The sequence below is a fragment of the Panthera leo genome, chromosome C2, assembly GCF_018350215.1.
Source record: "Panthera leo isolate Ple1 chromosome C2, P.leo_Ple1_pat1.1, whole genome shotgun sequence".
NCBI classification, from domain to species: domain Eukaryota; kingdom Metazoa; phylum Chordata; class Mammalia; order Carnivora; family Felidae; genus Panthera; species Panthera leo.
Window position 1 is genome coordinate 109,946,525 of NC_056687.1, and position 17,485 is coordinate 109,964,009.

Consider the following 17,485-nt stretch of genomic DNA (forward strand, 5'->3'; position numbering starts at 1 on the left):
ATTTTCTAAACTTAATCTCTTGAATTGCTTTTGACACATTTTATTTTTACAAGACACTAAAAATTTTTTGATCTAATTGACTGAAATAGTAAAGCAGTAGTAAAGCAGTATTTTTCATTCTTTGTTAAATCCCATTGTAGTAATGTCCTCAAAACATTCTCTATAATTAAAATTGTTTACTGTTCTATAGCTGGAAAATGTTTTTATCTGATTATCAGGGCTTCTCTGTAATGAAATAACTACTTTCAGTGATAACCTTTGTCTATAGAAAAAGTGTAGTTGTGATTAAACTATGCAATTGAATTGTTTTTTTAAACAACTGGGATTCTTTTTTTGGCCGAACCTTCTAACGTTGGTCTCTCCCACCCCCCAAAAAAACACTACTGTATGATCTACTTTTAGTTTTAAAAAATGTGAGTATGTGTGGGGCACTGAGCTGGCTCAATCAGTAAAGCATGCAGCTCTTGATCTCAGGGTCGTGAGTTCAAGCCCCATGTTGGGTGTAGAGTTTACTTCAAATAAAAAATGTTGAGTATGTGTATATATTTACCAGGAAAAATACAAGGAAGATCTACCAAAATGTAACACTACAATTACATGCTGTGATATTGGTTATTATAATTGACTTTATTAATTTTCTAATTATTCTCAAGGAAGGAGGTATTAATTTATACTTTAACCACCTGCTCAATTCTTTTTAAAAAGAAATCTTTCCAAAGTTTAACAAGAATGTTTTTTCTCAAGTTATAGTTTTAAAATTTAGCCTTAATGATTGGCTGTACTCTGTTGACCATGTTAAAAGGGGCAAAAAAATTGGTCTAACTCTATACTGACTAAAGGTGAATTTTGAAACTCAATTTATTGAATGCTTCTCAACTTATTTTTTTCTTCTCATAAGAGTATAGACTTTTTTCCCACTGACTACTGTAGTTGTGCAATATCAGCAGTCTAAACTCTTTTTACCCCAATTATGTTACCTTTAACAGAATTGTTTTTACTTTCATTGTTTTACCTGGCTACTGATTTTTTTTTTAACTTGTAATGAAACATTTAAACTTAGAGAAAACTAGAGAATCGTACAGTGAACAACATATACCAATGACTTCAATGCAGCAATTATTTTTGTGATCTAATTTTTTCCTTTTTAAAATAAATTGCGGCTGTCATATATTATCTCTCAAAATATATGCATCTCTAAAAATGTACTTTTCTATATAATATATAACCATAGTACCATTTTTATATCTAATTCTTAACATCATCTAATAATCCAGTCTATAATCAGATTTTCCCATTTTCCCCCAAAAGTGTCTTTCACAGCTAATAGTTCAAATTACAGAAAATTGTAAGCCAGATAAGTCTTTTACTCCACATAATCACTTTCATATCCCCCTTACCTTCCCCATGGTAATGATTTGTGGAAAAGACTAGGCTAGGTCCACCTACCTCGACTTTCTAGACTTGTCTGAATCTGAGTCTTCATAATATTATCATTTGATCCTTTCTTACCTATACTTATAAAATGGAAGTTACATCTTAAGGCCTAATCCAACTCAAAGTAAATTATTTTTGGCCTGAGTATTGATCGAGTTAATGCATTTCATATTGTGTTACAGAGACAAGTAATTCAGAGCAATCTTTTTAGCAATATCAATTGCTTGACAGCTTTTTACTACCTTTTAAGATTTGTAACCCTTATCAGAGGATTTGGGAAGTATCATATTTCCTTTGAATAACAATAGTTTTTGGCAGGGGGAATACAGTTATCTTGAGTCATCTCGATACTTGCTAGAGATTTAAGTCTTTAAGTCGGGTTGCATTTTTTTTGTAATCATAGCTAAACTTGAAGTTTACCCTTGCTTCCTTAACATTCCCTTATTTCCATCACTAATAACTACACCAAACTTTCTCCCTGTTGTCTAGTAATCACGAATGGGTTGAACTATTTCATTTTGAAACTTAAAAAGTAGGAATGTGATTTTACATTTCTAACAAAATTACATTTAAAAATGTGGGTCACTTTACCAGTGCTGTTTCATTATTTTTTTAACATAAAAGTGGACATGGGAATTTCATTAAAGTGCTCTAAAAATTCACTTATTATCTATATGATTAAAATAGTGAGGATCCCCCAAGGTCTATAAACTTATATTCATATTAGAGCGAATTTTTTGATGTTCAGTTAACTGATGGGAATAGAACTAATGATGTTTTCTAGCATAATTTGAAAAGATTGTTCCTAACTTTTAAGCATTCTTTAGGAATTTGGGGAATATGTTTATCAATGTGAAATAAATTGACAGAATAAAATGTCAGTAAGAACTTACTGGAGCACTAAGAAAACAAGAAAATAAAAAGAATAAAGTTTCTCCGATTATACATAGTAATATAAGTTAAGAATTATGTGCTTAACTAATCTGGAGCTTTTCTGCAACTGTTTATCTTAAAGTTTACTTTTCTTTTTTAATTTTCAGACAGGTTTATTATTATACCCTTACATTCACTGATGCCTACGGTTAACCAGACACAGGTATGTTGTTAAATGTATTCATCCTCTGTCTTTCAGATTGAGGCAAGCTTCAGATTAAGGACTGCTTATTATCTTTTATTTTCTTTTATTTTTTTTGAAGGTGCATTTTCAAGTAGTAATCCATATAAAAATCACTTCTTTAAGAACTTTGCAAATGAATCTTCAGGGGATAATTGCACAAAAACTCGAGTAACTGAGTAATTAACAAATTAGTTTTGTCAGCATTAGGGAAAAGTTTATAGACTGGTTTCACCAGTAACTTGTTTGGGTTGCAGTTATCTATGACATACTACAGCTTGATGTTTGAGATTTTGATTTAACAGAATTAATGTATTTGTAGGTATGAGATTTCCTGTTTTATCAATAATATATTATTATGGTTGTGAATGTTTTGTCTCTTGTCAGGTTCAGGCATGTCCCTTGTTAGGATCAACACTGCATTCTCAAAGACAAGATAGTTTTCTGGACTGCAGTGTTTGCAGGCCCTGATAGAAGGAGATGGCTCAGAAGAAAGTCTGTCTCTCTCTCTCTCTCTTGTACTTTTTCCCCTCCTTTTGTGAGAAAATCTCAAGGCATTTCTTATTGAGGCTCTTTTAATATCTTTTCTGCTGATTCTTTAATCCTGAGTAAGCCTCAGCCAATCCAATTAGAGTACATACCTAAGTGAAGACAAGGGGTGAAGGACTGTTAGTTCCAAAGACCAGACAGAAGAGTACTTTCACTCTGACACACTAATAGTAAACTGTGTATTCCTTTGCTAGAAATTATATGACTACATTAGAAATTCTATTTTCTGTTGATTACCTTTGATGTAAATGAAGAGATAAGTGTATGCATTTCTTTGCATTATAGCCAAGTGGTACTTGACCACAAGTTCTCCTTTTACTCAGGTGGCTTTGTGAAGGATGCCATTGAAGATTTTATTTTTTTTAGTTTGACTTCAAAAACTTGTATGTAGTGGTACAGCCCGCTGCTATCCATTCTGAGTTTGGCATCTGCCTGGGTGGTTGGTGTCCCTTACCCATAGAGTTTTGGATCATTCGTAATTCTTATTGTTAAACTGAACTCTCTCTCTCTCTCAAGAGTTTGATACCCAAAAAAACATTTTGCTTTACAGTTCTTGTTAAAAAACATTCTGTAAATTTAATCCTATTTCATTTGAAATTTAGTTTGTGATAAGGTTCATTCTAAAATCTGGGAGATTTTGTTTGGTTTAACGAAAATGATGGTTTAATTGAAAATGATGTGTACCTATAAGTATGTGTACAAATGTTAGATGCATATGTGAAGGAATGAACGCAATGTTGAAAAGGAACAGTATCTGAAGTAATTCTGATTGGAAGAATGATGTCTTAGAAATTAATGTGCTTTTGAGGTTTTGATGTATTGATTCTTACAGGTATTTAAAAGAACTCCTCCTGGTGTTCGGAAAATAGTAATTGCTACCAATATTGCAGAGACTAGGTAAAAATTGTTTTAAATATCAACTACTGATGATTATGAGTTTTGAGCCCCATAAATTAGCATACCTTATACACTTCTCTCTCTAAAAGATACTTCATAATGTCTTTAAAGTTAATTTAGTCATGGTGTTGGGCAGAGGCTTTTGTTTGCTTTCTAATCCTATAATGGATTAGCCTTTCTAAGTGTTTTTTAAAAAGCCTTCTTGGGGTGCCTAGTGGCTCAGTTGGTTAAGCGTCCAACTTCAGCCTAAGTCATGATCTCTCAGTTGGTGAGTTTGAGCCCTTCAATGGGCTCTGTGCTGACAGCTCAGAGCCTGGAGCCTACCTCAAATTCTGTGTCTCCCTCCCTCTCTCTCTCTCTGCCTCTCTGCACCTCCCCTGCTTGCACAGTGACTCTGTCTCAAAAATAAACATTAAAAAAAAAACCTTCTTAAGGAATCATGGGAGTTGAGGTCAATTTTGGTTTTGCCTTTTTCTGGTTGGGGGTCGTCGTATTGTTTGGTAATTAGTTATGAATAGCCTTAAAATTTCTTATATTCCTTTGGAAGCATTAATATGTCTTTATACTCATTGAAACAGATTTTTCTGTGGAAGCTGATATTAAACCATGTGGGAACTTGGGCCCACAGAGCTAGGTACAAAAGTCATCAAGCAAGCTATGAAGTTTGACTATGGGCAAATAAAAATTCCTCATGTCATCTGCAGAATTGACTGCCACTACAGCTCCTGATCCTGCCTGCCCAACAAGGGGCTTGATCCCTGTAATGTTGGTGAATGTGGGAACAGTGGTGAAAATCCCTAACTGCAAAATCAATATGACTAATTAAAAATGCTTTGAAGTCCCTATCTGTAGTCCTGTTAGAGGTTATGTGCTTTTAATGTATTTTTAATATTTCATACATCTGTTTTCCAAACAGCATTACCATAGATGATGTAGTTTATGTAATAGATGGAGGAAAAATAAAAGAGACACACTTTGACACACAAAACAACATCAGTACCATGTCTGCTGAGTGGGTTAGTAAAGCTAATGCCAAACAAAGGAAAGGTCGAGCTGGAAGGTAAGATGGAACCTTTGTCTGTAAGTTGTTTTAATCATAGTTTCTTTGGAAAAATATCTGCCAAGTTTTCTATTTTTAATTTTTCAATCTAGTTAATTAAAATTAATATTATTTGTTAATTTGTTATTCTATTTAATTTTGTTTCCATTTTTTAAAAAGCATGAATTACTAATCATAACTAGTAATAATATTTGAATGTCATGTTATCTCCTAAACACTTTGTATATATTAACTTGCTTAATCTTCACAACAATGCTAGGAACTAGGTTATTGCCCCCATTTTAAGGGTATGGAAATTAAGGTATAAAGAAATTAAAAGTTAAACAGTTGTGTAAGTAGCAGAGTCAGAACTTGAACCCAGGCAGTCTGGCTCCAGTCTGGGCTCCTAACCCTGTGCTTTACATCTATACTAGTTTTTCACTATTAGTTACCAATGAAAACACAAGGAAGTTTTCTCATTGATATGGGGGTAGCATAAGAAATAATATCTCTATCTTAATGGTAGAAAGAGTGATTTGCCTTTAACACAAGTAATTGCACTTATTATTCATTTTAATACATACTTCCTAGAAGTTTTACACCCTTATTCATATGAGTGGTAGAATCACGTCTGAAGTTGTAGAAGAGAGTTTTTCTTTTGCCTCCTACAGGTAGTACGAAAAAATTTCCATTAATCTTCAGATAACTGGCGTAAGTAAGGAAAGGAGAGTTAGATAATTTCAGCAATACTTTGTTTTACATTTGTAGGTAGTAAAGCTCTGTATCTTGCTATAATCTTTGCAGATTATCCCACTGCAATTTGTAGGCCGTTTATTAGATTATGCAGTTGCTGCTCTTGAGCTGAAGTGATACCTTATTCTAAGAATAATCTCTAAGACTGAGGTTTTCTCATGAAGACTTAATACCACTGGATACTAATTCAAGTAGTATTCACCATTGTGGTACACTTTTTTATATGAATAGTAAACATACTAGCCTTAGGTTTGATCCATAAAACGGTTCTAGAAATAAAGTAAACGAAGTATTATGTTTCGTCTAAATTTTCATTTGCAGTAGCTTGATAGAAGTTAACTGTGGAATTACAGTGGTTTAATTCAAATGAAAAATAGCCCCTTGTAGGGTCCACAGATAATAAATTCCTTTACCAAAGCCTGATTTGATTAATAATTACTTTGAAGGCCAGATCAAACTATATTATATGGTCCTCAGTGGAAGCATTCTTCGTTTTTACAGGCATGTTATATTAATAGATGATGGGTCTTTGTATACTTGTGACAGAAATAGCTAAGAATTTTAGAATTTATTTTTATTCCTATAGAAAATGGACCTCCCCCTCCTTTAGCAGCAAGAGCCCATAGGAATATTTATTCTGTTTGAAAATATATGAATACCCTCACCTCTACATGTCTATCCTTAACCCTGTCCATTTATATCACTAAAGAAAAATTCAGCAACTAAAACATTTCCAAAATCCCTCTAAGAGCTCACTAAATAGCACATACTTAAAAGTTTTAGGGGCGCCTGGGTGGCTCAGTCGGTTAAGCGTCCGACTTCGGCTCAGGTCACGATCTTGTGGTCCGTGAGTTCGAGCCCCGCGTCGGGCTCTGGGCTGATGCCTCAGAGCCTGGAGCCTGCTTCCGATTCTGTGTCTCCCTGTCTCTCTGACCCTCCCCCATTCATGCTCTGTCTCTCTCTGTCTCAAAAATAAATAAACTTAAAAAAAAAAAATTTTAAAGATTTTAAATAATATAGACAGGTTAACATAATGCTAGGATTATTACATAAAATGCTCACAAGGCATATAGAGGGTAAACCTCAGTAAACAGTTATTAAGCACAGCATTCTGGAATCTGTAAGTTAGTAAAAAGGAACCAAATTATTGGTGCGGGGAGGAAATCATCTCTTTCTTAAAACTAGAACATAGGGATAATGGATCTAGATAATGTTCCTCAGATACATGGGGAGAAGGAATGTATGATTAATAAAAATGAAATATTAAGTTAGTTATGGTGTAGTTCATATGATACAGATATTGGCTATTTTCCCTGCTTGCTATTTTCTCTGGAGTTCTAAAAAGTCATTGGTAATGTTCCTTTTATTTATTTATTTTTTAAGAGTGCAGCCTGGTCATTGCTATCATCTATATAATGGTCTTAGAGCAAGCCTTCTGGATGACTATCAACTGCCAGAAATTTTGAGAACTCCTCTAGAAGAGCTTTGTTTACAAATAAAGGTAAATTAGGTGGGAGAGTTAAGGAACTAAATGGAGAGTGGGGTTCTAATTTTCAACATTTGTATAGAAGAAAGTAGTATATTAATCTGTGAAGAATTGTTATCATGCGTGTGTGTGTGTGTGTTTTAGTAAACTGTCTTTAAACTTCCTTCAAATGTTTATTAAACACATTTTATCATGTACTGCTCTAGGATCATGCTGCCTGTGTTTGAATCCTAACTCCCCTGACAGGCTAGTGGCAAGTTATTTAAATAAAGCTTATATAGAATTCTTTAGAACATTGCCTGGCATGTAGTGAGTAAGTGTTCAGTAAATAAATATTAGCTACATGTACTGTTACTACATCTTAAGGTGCTGTCCGTCTGATAAACCATTCACCATTTTTTGGCATTTTATATGTATTTTGATAGAAACAACCTTTTTATTTTGAAAAAGATCGGTAATAACCTATTTGTTGAGATTTTAACCAGCTACTTTTCTCATTAATATAAAGCTGGTGGGTGATAGAAAGTAGTAATGTGAAAATCATGTATAAGTTTGATGCTTTATTAATTGACTGACACAGGCATGACTAAACTGTTAATGTCAGTATATGATATATGTTTAATTATATTTGTCTTCCCCCAGATTTTAAGGCTAGGTGGAATTGCTTATTTTCTGAGTAGGTTAATGGATCCACCATCAGATGAAGCGGTGTCACTCTCCATAAAACACCTGATGGAACTGGTAAATTTTATTTTATTTTTCAAAATGTTAAGTTAGATTTATAATGTTAGAGCACGTAAGCCACCTGATTAAAAAATTTACTCTCATTACTATGAAGTAGATCAATGAATACACAGTGCCAAATTTGATTTACTCTTTGGCTTGGTATATGAAACGTGAATTAGAAAGTTATAAAATGATACCTTTGTGATGGTCTTATTATTCTGGGTCCTTTCCACACAATTTTTTCATTGTAGGCTTGTTTTAAAACTAGATAAAATTTTGGGGGCGCCTGGGTGGCTCATTCGGTTAAGCGTCCGACTTCAGCCTGGGTCATGATCTCGCTGTTCTGGATTTCAAGCCCCGCATTGTTCTCTGTGCTGACAGCTCGGAGCCTGGAGCCTGTTTCAGATTTTGGTCTCCCTCCCTCTCTCTGTCTCTGCCCCTTCCCCACTCCTACTTTATCTGTCTCTCTCAAAAATAAACATAAAAAAAAAAACTAGATAAAATTTTATATCTTTCAGTTTACTGGTCTTTGTCTTCATTTGCATTCTTCAGATGAATTTGGTTGGTTTCTTAGATTCTTCTGATTACCATAATGTTTTCAGAGCTTTTCTCAAATCCAAGTAATTTAATGACTGTGGACATCTTATGAAGGCAATTCTTGTATTTTTGAAAGAATACTAATGAGCTTTATATCCCCCTGCCTGACATTTTGGTCTTAATTTTTTTTTTTTGTTTTGTTCTGCTTTCGTTTCTTTCTGTGACATCATTGTTTTGAGAAACTAGTTTCAGTGACTTAACAAGTGACTACTTAGTTGGTAGCCATCCCTGCACAAGACCATGTTGAGAAGAGTCACAGGACTGGCTATGAATTAGTACCCAGAGTGAGGAGAAGGGCGCTGTGAGGTAATGCTCAGAGAAGAGAAAAAGTGGTTCAAGCTGTCTTCTCCAATAAGGCAGCCACTGGTCACATGTGACTATTTAAATTTGAATTTTGAAGTAAATTACAAATTCAGCATCTCTAGTCACATTGCACATAGAACATTTTTGTCATTGCTAAAATCGTTGATTCGTGTGGGGTTAGAGGTTTCTGAAGATGTACTTTATATATTTCATTTTTATTTAAGCCATTTATACAGGTAATTTTGAGAATTTGACCTACATCAGAACACTGTAGTAGGTTTTAATGTGAGTTATTTAAATGAAAAAGCATTGTTAATTATCTGTCTTGGTTGGAATTTGTATTAGGTTTAGTGAGGTTCCTGGTACTTTAGGAAATAGTACAGTTTTACTGCTGACCGGTCTTCCCACCTAGGCTTTTATCTAGTAGAATAGAGCTTTGCTGCTATTTCGTCTAATAGAATAGAGCGAGGTGGCAATCAGAGAATCAACTTACTGTTGATGGTAGAGATGGATGACCAGAGAACAGCTGGACTCTGAAGCCCAAGTGGGTGGCTTCTTCTCTCCCAACTGAATTTAAGAACCAGTCTTTACTTAGCCGTTTGCTTGAAACGGCCATGCAAATCCTTCTCTCAACAGTAGATTCCAAAGCTTTTTTAAAGTTTTTATTTAAATTACAGTTAAAATACAGTGTAGTATTAGTTTCAGTTGTACCATATAGTGATTTTATGCTTCCTTAAGACACCCAGTGCTCATCACAAGTGCATTCCTTATCGCCATCACCTGTTTAACCCATCTCCCCACCCATCTCCCCTCTGGTAACCATCTGTTCTCTGTAATTAAGAGTCTGTTTCTTGGTTTGCCTCTCTGGGATTTTTTGTTTTTGTTTCTGTTTTTCTTTTCTGTATGCTCTTTGGTTTCTTAAATTTTATGTATGAGTTAAATTATTAGGTGTTTGTCTTTCTCTGAGTGACTTATTTCACTTAGCATGATACTCCATCCACATCTTTGGAAATGTCAAGATTTCATTTTTTATAGTTGAGTAATATTCCTATATATATATATATATATATGCATGCCACATCTTCTTTACCCATTCATCAGTTGGTGGACACTTGGGCTGCTTTTGTAGTTTAACTATTGTAGACAGTGCTGCTGTAAACATTTGGGGTGCATGTATCCCTTTGAATTGGTATTTTTGTATTCTTGGAGCGAATACCTGGTAGTGCAGTTGCTGGATTGTAAGGTAATTCTATTTTTAACTTTTTGAAGAATGGCCATGCTGTTTTCCACAGTGGATACACCAGTTTGGGTTCCCACCAACAGTGCATCATTAGGGTTCCCCTTTCTCCACATCTTCGCCAACACCTTTTGTTTCTTGTGTTGATTTTAGCCATTCTGACAGGCATGAGGTGATATCTCATTGTGGTTTCTATTTGTATTTCCCTAATGACAAGTGATGAGCATCTTTTCATGTGTCTGTTAGCCATCTATATTTTTTGGAAAAATGTCTGTTCATGTCTTCTGCCCATTTTTAATCAGATTATTCATTTTTAGGGTGTTGAGTTTTATAAGTTCTTTATATATTTTGAATACTAACCCTCTATCAGATATGTCATTTCCAGATATTTTCTCCCATTCTGTAGGTTGCTTTTTAGTTTTGTTGATGGTTGGTTGGGGAAGGGGCAGAGAATCCCAAGCAGACTCCTTGCTGTCAGTGCGGACCCAAGCACAGGGCTCCCATTTTGCAAACCGAAATCATGAGATCATGACTTGAATTGAAATCAGGAGTCAGACACTTAACCCATTAAGCCACCTAGAGGCCCTATAAATAGTTCTGTTTATCCCTTTCCAATCATCTAGGACCCATAGTACAATCTTGAGCAGAAGTGGTATGATAGTGTACATTCTTGTGTTCTTTTTCTCAGAGGGAAAGCTGTCAACAATTTGTTGAGTGTATTTGTTGAAGATTTTTTTCATGGAAACCGTCAAATTAAGGAAGTTTCTGGTTTACTAAAAGATTTTTATTGTGCATGGATAATTGATTTTGTCAAATCCCTTTTCTGCCTCTCATGAGATTATGATGTGGGTTTTTTCTTGTTTAATTTGCTGTGTATTGGATTACGTTGATTTTTTTTTTTTTTCAAATGTTAAACCAACTTTCATTCCTGAAACAAATCTAACTTGCTGGGATTCAATTTGCCTTTTTTTTTTTTTTTTTTCCTCCCTGTGGTTTCTCATGCATAAGTTTATTTAGTAGTTTTCCTTTCTCCAAATGTCCCTGTCCAGTTTGTTACCAAGATTATGCCAGGTACAAAAAAACAAGTAGGGAGCATTATATATTTTTTTTGTTTTTCTGTTCTCTGAAAGAATTTTTTGTAAGATTAAGGTTATTTCCACCATAAATGTTTAGTAGAAGTCTTTTCTGATGGGATACATACGGGTTACGGTTTTTATTTTTTGTTGATATCTTTTTGTGTACCTAGTTACTTTAATTGTGTACTGGACATTGCATTTATAGTGCTCTTTGTAGATAAAAATTTGAAACCTAAGATGATGATAACTTTCTCCAGCGAAGATTTATGTTGCTTCTGCCAGGAAAAGAAGCACCAGTTCTGGGCTCACCTCCCTGGACTTCTGTTATTCTCCAAATTCTATACTTAGAATTTTTATACTTCTTTTTTAACTCCTCAGTGTCTTCAAGCAGCTTTCCTAGCTGTATTCAGTGGGACGATTGGACCAAATTACCTAGGTAATCAGAGCAGTAGCCCACCCCCAGTTTTCAGTGTTCTGGATATGCCCATTATTTCTTGCCTTCCTGTCTGATGTAAACTACCAGAATCAAAGCTTTGCATTATATATTTCGAATATATAATAGTTGTTTCTTTCTTTGTTTTATTTTGTCCCACAACACCAGGGGGTGATTTTATTTGATTGAAAGATTGCTAATGTGGTATTTCTCTTATTTCTCTCCTAACATTTAGAGTAGGGCCAGGTTGTGGATATTTTATTTGTCTATTTTAATGTAAGTTTCTAACCTTTGCTGACTTCAGAAATTCTGTTTTGGTGAAGAAAACAGCATCAAACAATATTAAAGCATTTGGGTCTAAGAGTGAGACCTCTCCTGTTGTTTATTTTAAAGCAAACTAAAATAGCTTTGAATAGGATGCTTTACAGTGTTGATTTTAAACATAAATCCGTGCTTTACAGAATGCTTTGGATAAACAAGAAGAATTGACACCCCTTGGAGTCCACTTAGCACGATTACCAGTTGAGCCACACATTGGAAAAATGATTCTTTTTGGAGCTCTTTTCTGTTGTTTAGACCCAGTACTCACCATTGCTGCTAGTCTCAGCTTCAAAGATCCTTTTGTCATTCCATTGGTAAGAAAGATACAGATAAAAGGCTAAGCGTTTTTATATTCACAGAATAGTTTTTGTTGAGATCCATTTTTCAGCATTTTATTCGAATGCCTTTCTCACTTGACCATCAGGGCAATTTAAGTGGCCTTCATCTATTTTTTCTTTTTTTTTTTTTCCTTCTTTCTTAAGGGCAAAGAAAAGATTGCAGATGCAAGAAGAAAAGAATTGGCAAAAGATACCAAAAGTGACCATTTGACAGTTGTGAATGCATTTGAGGTAAAAAATGACTTGTTCTGGATTGTGACAGTTCATTCAAGTGAAAAGCTGATAATAGATGTACTCAGTTTTTAAAATGTGTATATTTAATAGGTATCAGGAATAAATTGCTGAGTGTTTAAAATTAGGTGAACATTTAAAAAACATTGCACATGATATATTTTTTGATAGTTCATTACATTTACCCTTTTGGGAAAAAAAAATCTGTATTTGTGTTTTGATAACAGTAGAACAAATTAACAGTTTATCTTAAAAATCTATTTTATATTCATTTATATCTTTGTGTTGACATTCGTAAAAGGTGGTCTTAGTCTGTTTATTAATAAACTGTAACTTATTCAGATTTAACATTTTGATGACTATGCTAATCATGCACATTATTTAGAGAGACCATTTCTCCTCCCAAAAGTCAAGCTTATGTGAGGAATACATTTATCACCCATATTTGCAAAATTTAAATGTAATTAGGTTTTTAGAGATAGTATCTTTTTACTGTAGCTCTAGATTCATTTTTATACCACATATTATGGGAAAGTTATGTATTTTTTTTCTTTGAGCTCATCCAGTATTAACTTTTCTTTTTCCCCATCTTCCCTTGTCTGTGTATATAACTTCATATACATACATATATATTATATATACATATTATATATATATATATATATATTTACATACATATATATTATATATCTATTATATGTATATAATATATATATATATATTTGTGTATATTCCAATACAGTAGCATTAGAATTTGTTCAGCAGTGTTCTTTTTTATTAATACCTAATATATATGATGGCATTTTGTATAAAATACACAGTATATTGTTATATAACTTGTACTTGTTTGTATGAAGAAAGATCTGGAAATTCATTAGTGGGTATATCTTAACAACTAGAATCATGGGGAGTGCTTTTTTTTAATAGTATGTGAATTTCAAAATTCTTTGAGTAGTTTATAAAGAAGATGAAGTATTGGTAGAAGAGTAAGTTATTACCCAAATAAAGATAAACTAGTAAGAATCTTTGCTTTGATGAACAATATTAATAGTTTTCTTTAATTTCTTTGCCCCATAGGGCTGGGAAGATGCTAGGCGACGTGGTTTCAGATATGAAAAAGACTATTGCTGGGAATATTTTTTGTCTTCAAACACATTGCAGGTAATGGTGAATGTTTTGAAATGATTCCCAAATATGTTTGTATGTATCCATTTTGTATAGTTAGATCTTTAGCAAAAAAGTTAATGGTGTGAGTTTGTTACATGAAGTTAAATGATTTTACAAAATAATAGAAGGAATCTTTATTAAATAAATCAACTGCAACAAAACAAAGGTATATAATATAATAAACATAAAGGTGGCTAATGGCTAAGAAAAGAAACAAGATTCCAGAGTATAGCAGGAAAATGTAGTAAAGCTTGGGTACTCTTTTTGCCCCCACCTTCTAGTTGCTGTTTTGATGATTCAGCCTGAAAATGCTGATACTCCTAAAATCTATTTTAAAATAATAAACAGTATCTTTACCTTAACTTTTGGGTAGGTTATCTTTAATAAGAAAACACTGGAAAGGAGGCCTTTGTGAACCAGAGATCGTAAATAAACAGGACAGATAGACATCAGACATAACGACTCTACACTGAATTGGAGAAGTGTAAGATTAGGAATTCCTCACGTTCCCCTGTTACATGTACATTCCAGTGATATGGCAGGAACCTTGGTACTGGACATTTAACAAATGTACAAGGGGGTAAAAGAATCAAGAATCTAGCATGTCTAGCAAATCTAATAAAAGCTGTGCAAACATTAACAAAATGAAATATGACAGTTCTCAAAGTTATAACAATCAATGTCAAAAAAGAATAGATTACAACATATCTCAACAGAAAATACTGTACAACTGCTTCATAGTAAATAACAGTTTAGGAAGAATATGAATTCAATAAAACAAAGATAAGAAAATAAACCAATAGAGTGGATGAAAAGACTGCTGACCTAAGAAGACACATTGATGACCAAAAGAATTACAGGGAACAAAATGGATATCCCTGTAAAGGATTGATCTAGAAGAAAGAGTCTAGGTAATCACAGTTTGTAGATGCAGCCACAAAAGAAAAAATTGAAAACAATAAGTAAAAAGCTTCTAGACAGGAAGACAGGACTGATCCATCATGAAGATAATAGGTGTCTCTCCATAGAAAATTCAGGGGTAATTATGACTATGTATTCAGAGATATGTGCAAGAACATTTCCTTCAATAGAGAAAATAAAATGAACTACATGTATGAAAAGATGACTGAATCCAAGGGTTGAGAATATTCTATCCAGTCAAGATATTAATTCACCTATAAAGACAGAGGACAGGCATTCAAGAATGCATTTGAAATACTACACCCATGAGCTGTTCTTGAAAAAGAGACATTGAATTGCTGTCTATTAAGAGATAAAAAGAATTTCAGAAATGGAGAGTACCTATTAAATCAATGAGTGTTATGTGTGGATATTATTTAAATATAGAACAAATACAAAACAGTATTGGGAATTATAGATACAGAACAGAATAGAGTAGAATAGTTCTTATTCTGAACAGTATAAAATAATGGTAATAAAAAAACCAGGACATGGTCTAGAGTGTCAGAGTCACGTAGTTCACAAAAGGGATATAGACTTAAGACCAACTTTACGTTTCATAATCTCTTATTTTAAGCTTAAAGGATCCTTTATTATCTTTTGTGATTGTGAAAATTTAAGATTCATCAATTTAATTTTTATTTCTATTTAACTTTTTAAAATTGAACTCAAATTATCCAGCACCCCCAAAAAATTGAACTCAAATTAATTTTAATACTCGTATTAAAATAGCTTTTATACATTGTCCCATTGTTAGGATAGCATTTCTATCTAACTCTTCTGTCAGTATATATGTGTAAATGTCTGCAGTATTATTTAGTTAGTAAATGGTTACTTCTGACTAAACTGAGTTAGGGAAATTTCATTTGTACTTCCTGTATTACTTGTGTGCTTTATAATGAGCCATGCATCATTTTTATTCAAATTAGGATTCTTCTTCAAAAAAAAACAGAAAAACAGACATTAAGCCTTTGTGCCAGTATGTAACAGCAGTTAATTCTCAGTAGTAGAACTATGGATGTAGTAGAAATATATGGATGTTGATTATTTTATTTATGCTTTTCTGTTTTTTGGGAGTTTTGTTTGTTTTCAAAATATGGGGTGGAGAACCATTTTTTAAATTATGTTAATGAATCTTCTGCAGAATGGAGCAATACTTAAAACATCAGTGGTTATTCCTTAATAGCAGGCAAAACTTTTCTGTTAAAAAATCAGATGATATTTTAGGCTTATAGGCCATATGGTGTCTGTTAGAGCCACTCACTTCTGTTATTATAGTGTAAAAGTAACCGTAAATAATAGCTGAGCGAGTGTGACTTTGTTTCAGTAAAACTTTATTGACAAAAACAGGTGTTTGTAAATTTTGTAGTTTGCCAGCCTCTGCTCTAAAACATCACATTTTTGCAAGTGTCTTATAAAGCAAGAAAACTTACAGCTATTTATATGAGTATACGTTGTATGGCCCCTATAAAAATCTGTATGAAAGGTATTCTAGTTCTGTTTGTTACCATTGCTCCCTAGATGCTGCATAACATGAAAGGACAGTTTGCTGAGCATCTTCTTGGAGCTGGATTTGTAAGCAGTAGAAATCCTAAAGATCCAAAATCTAATATAAATTCAGGTAAAGAAGAAAATGCAGTGAAAATAGCTTGCTTTTTGCATTTGTTGTATCTGTATTTTAATTTTTTTCCCCTCTATCTTCCTACTCCCAATAGATAATGAGAAGATAATTAAAGCTGTCATCTGTGCTGGTTTATATCCTAAAGTTGCTAAAATCCGACTAAATTTGGGTAAAAAAAGAAAAATGTAAGCATTGAAGATTATTATGAATTATTTCTAATTGTCTCCTTCAGCTTTTGAAATCCTCTTTATGGCAGCAGAGCTTATATTTTAAATTTGTTCTTCTTTATATTTGGGCCATGTTCTTGTTCTTTACTTTTGATCTAAATTGAAGAGAATGCAGGGGCACCTGGGTGGCTCAGTCAGTTAAGCATCTGACTTTGGCTCAGGTCATTATCTCACAGTCTGTCAGTTCAAGCCCCATGTCGGGCTCTGTGTTGACAGCTCAGAGGCTGGAGCCTGCTTGGGATTCTATGTCTCCCTCTCTCTGTTCCTACCCTGCTTGCACTCTCTCTCTCTCTCTCAAAAATAAAAAATAAAGATTAAAAAAAATAATAAATTTAAGAGAATGCAAACTATTTAACACAGGCATCACTTTCCCTCATAGCACTTACCTGGAGTCAGCTCTCCCATCACCCATTATTCACAAAGAACGTTAATGAAATATAATACTAGGGTAAATATTAGGAAAGTAAGCCAGCTATTAAAAAAAAAAAAAAGTCAGTGCAGAGGCATCTGAGTGGCTCGGTCGGCTAAGTGTCCAACTTCTGCTCAGGTCATGATGTCATAGTTGGTGAGTTCAAACCCCACGTCAGGTTCTCTGCTGACAGCTCAGAGCCTGGAGCCTGCTTTGGATTCGTGTCTCCCTTTCTCTGCCCCTCCCCTGATTGTGTTCTCTCTCTCTCTCTCTCTGTTTCTCTCAAAAATAAACATTTAAAAACAGTGCATGGATGGCTATTACCTAGAGAAGACTTTTTTAGGGTTTCTTCTCTTCTAAGACACATAATTTTCTAATTTACCTCTTTGATGAAAATTGTGGTGATTTCACTGTTTTAGGTAATAAGGTATAACTTTTAAATATGTGTACAAATAATTAGCCTCAGGACTAATTGGAGACTGCAAGGCATATTTTTTGCCTAGCAAATAAGTTCATTCTAGTGAGGAAACAGCAACTCTAAGTCACAGATGTGTAGTAGTGTGTGAA

At 33.7% G+C, this 17,485-nt stretch overlaps 1 protein-coding gene across 1 annotated transcript in view; it reads left to right on the forward strand.

Moving 5' to 3' along the window:
- Positions 1-17,485, forward strand: part of DHX36 (DEAH-box helicase 36) — a 50,958-nt gene that overhangs the window by 24,962 nt on the left and 8,511 nt on the right. Inside the window, exons 13-22 of the mRNA XM_042954585.1 lie at positions 2,475-2,530; positions 3,930-3,994; positions 4,911-5,054; positions 7,170-7,287; positions 7,915-8,013; positions 12,106-12,279; positions 12,448-12,534; positions 13,612-13,695; positions 16,183-16,282; positions 16,377-16,467. Coding sequence (XP_042810519.1) covers positions 2,475-2,530; positions 3,930-3,994; positions 4,911-5,054; positions 7,170-7,287; positions 7,915-8,013; positions 12,106-12,279; positions 12,448-12,534; positions 13,612-13,695; positions 16,183-16,282; positions 16,377-16,467 — 1,018 coding nt within the window. The remainder of the gene's footprint in view (positions 1-2,474; positions 2,531-3,929; positions 3,995-4,910; positions 5,055-7,169; positions 7,288-7,914; positions 8,014-12,105; positions 12,280-12,447; positions 12,535-13,611; positions 13,696-16,182; positions 16,283-16,376; positions 16,468-17,485) is intronic.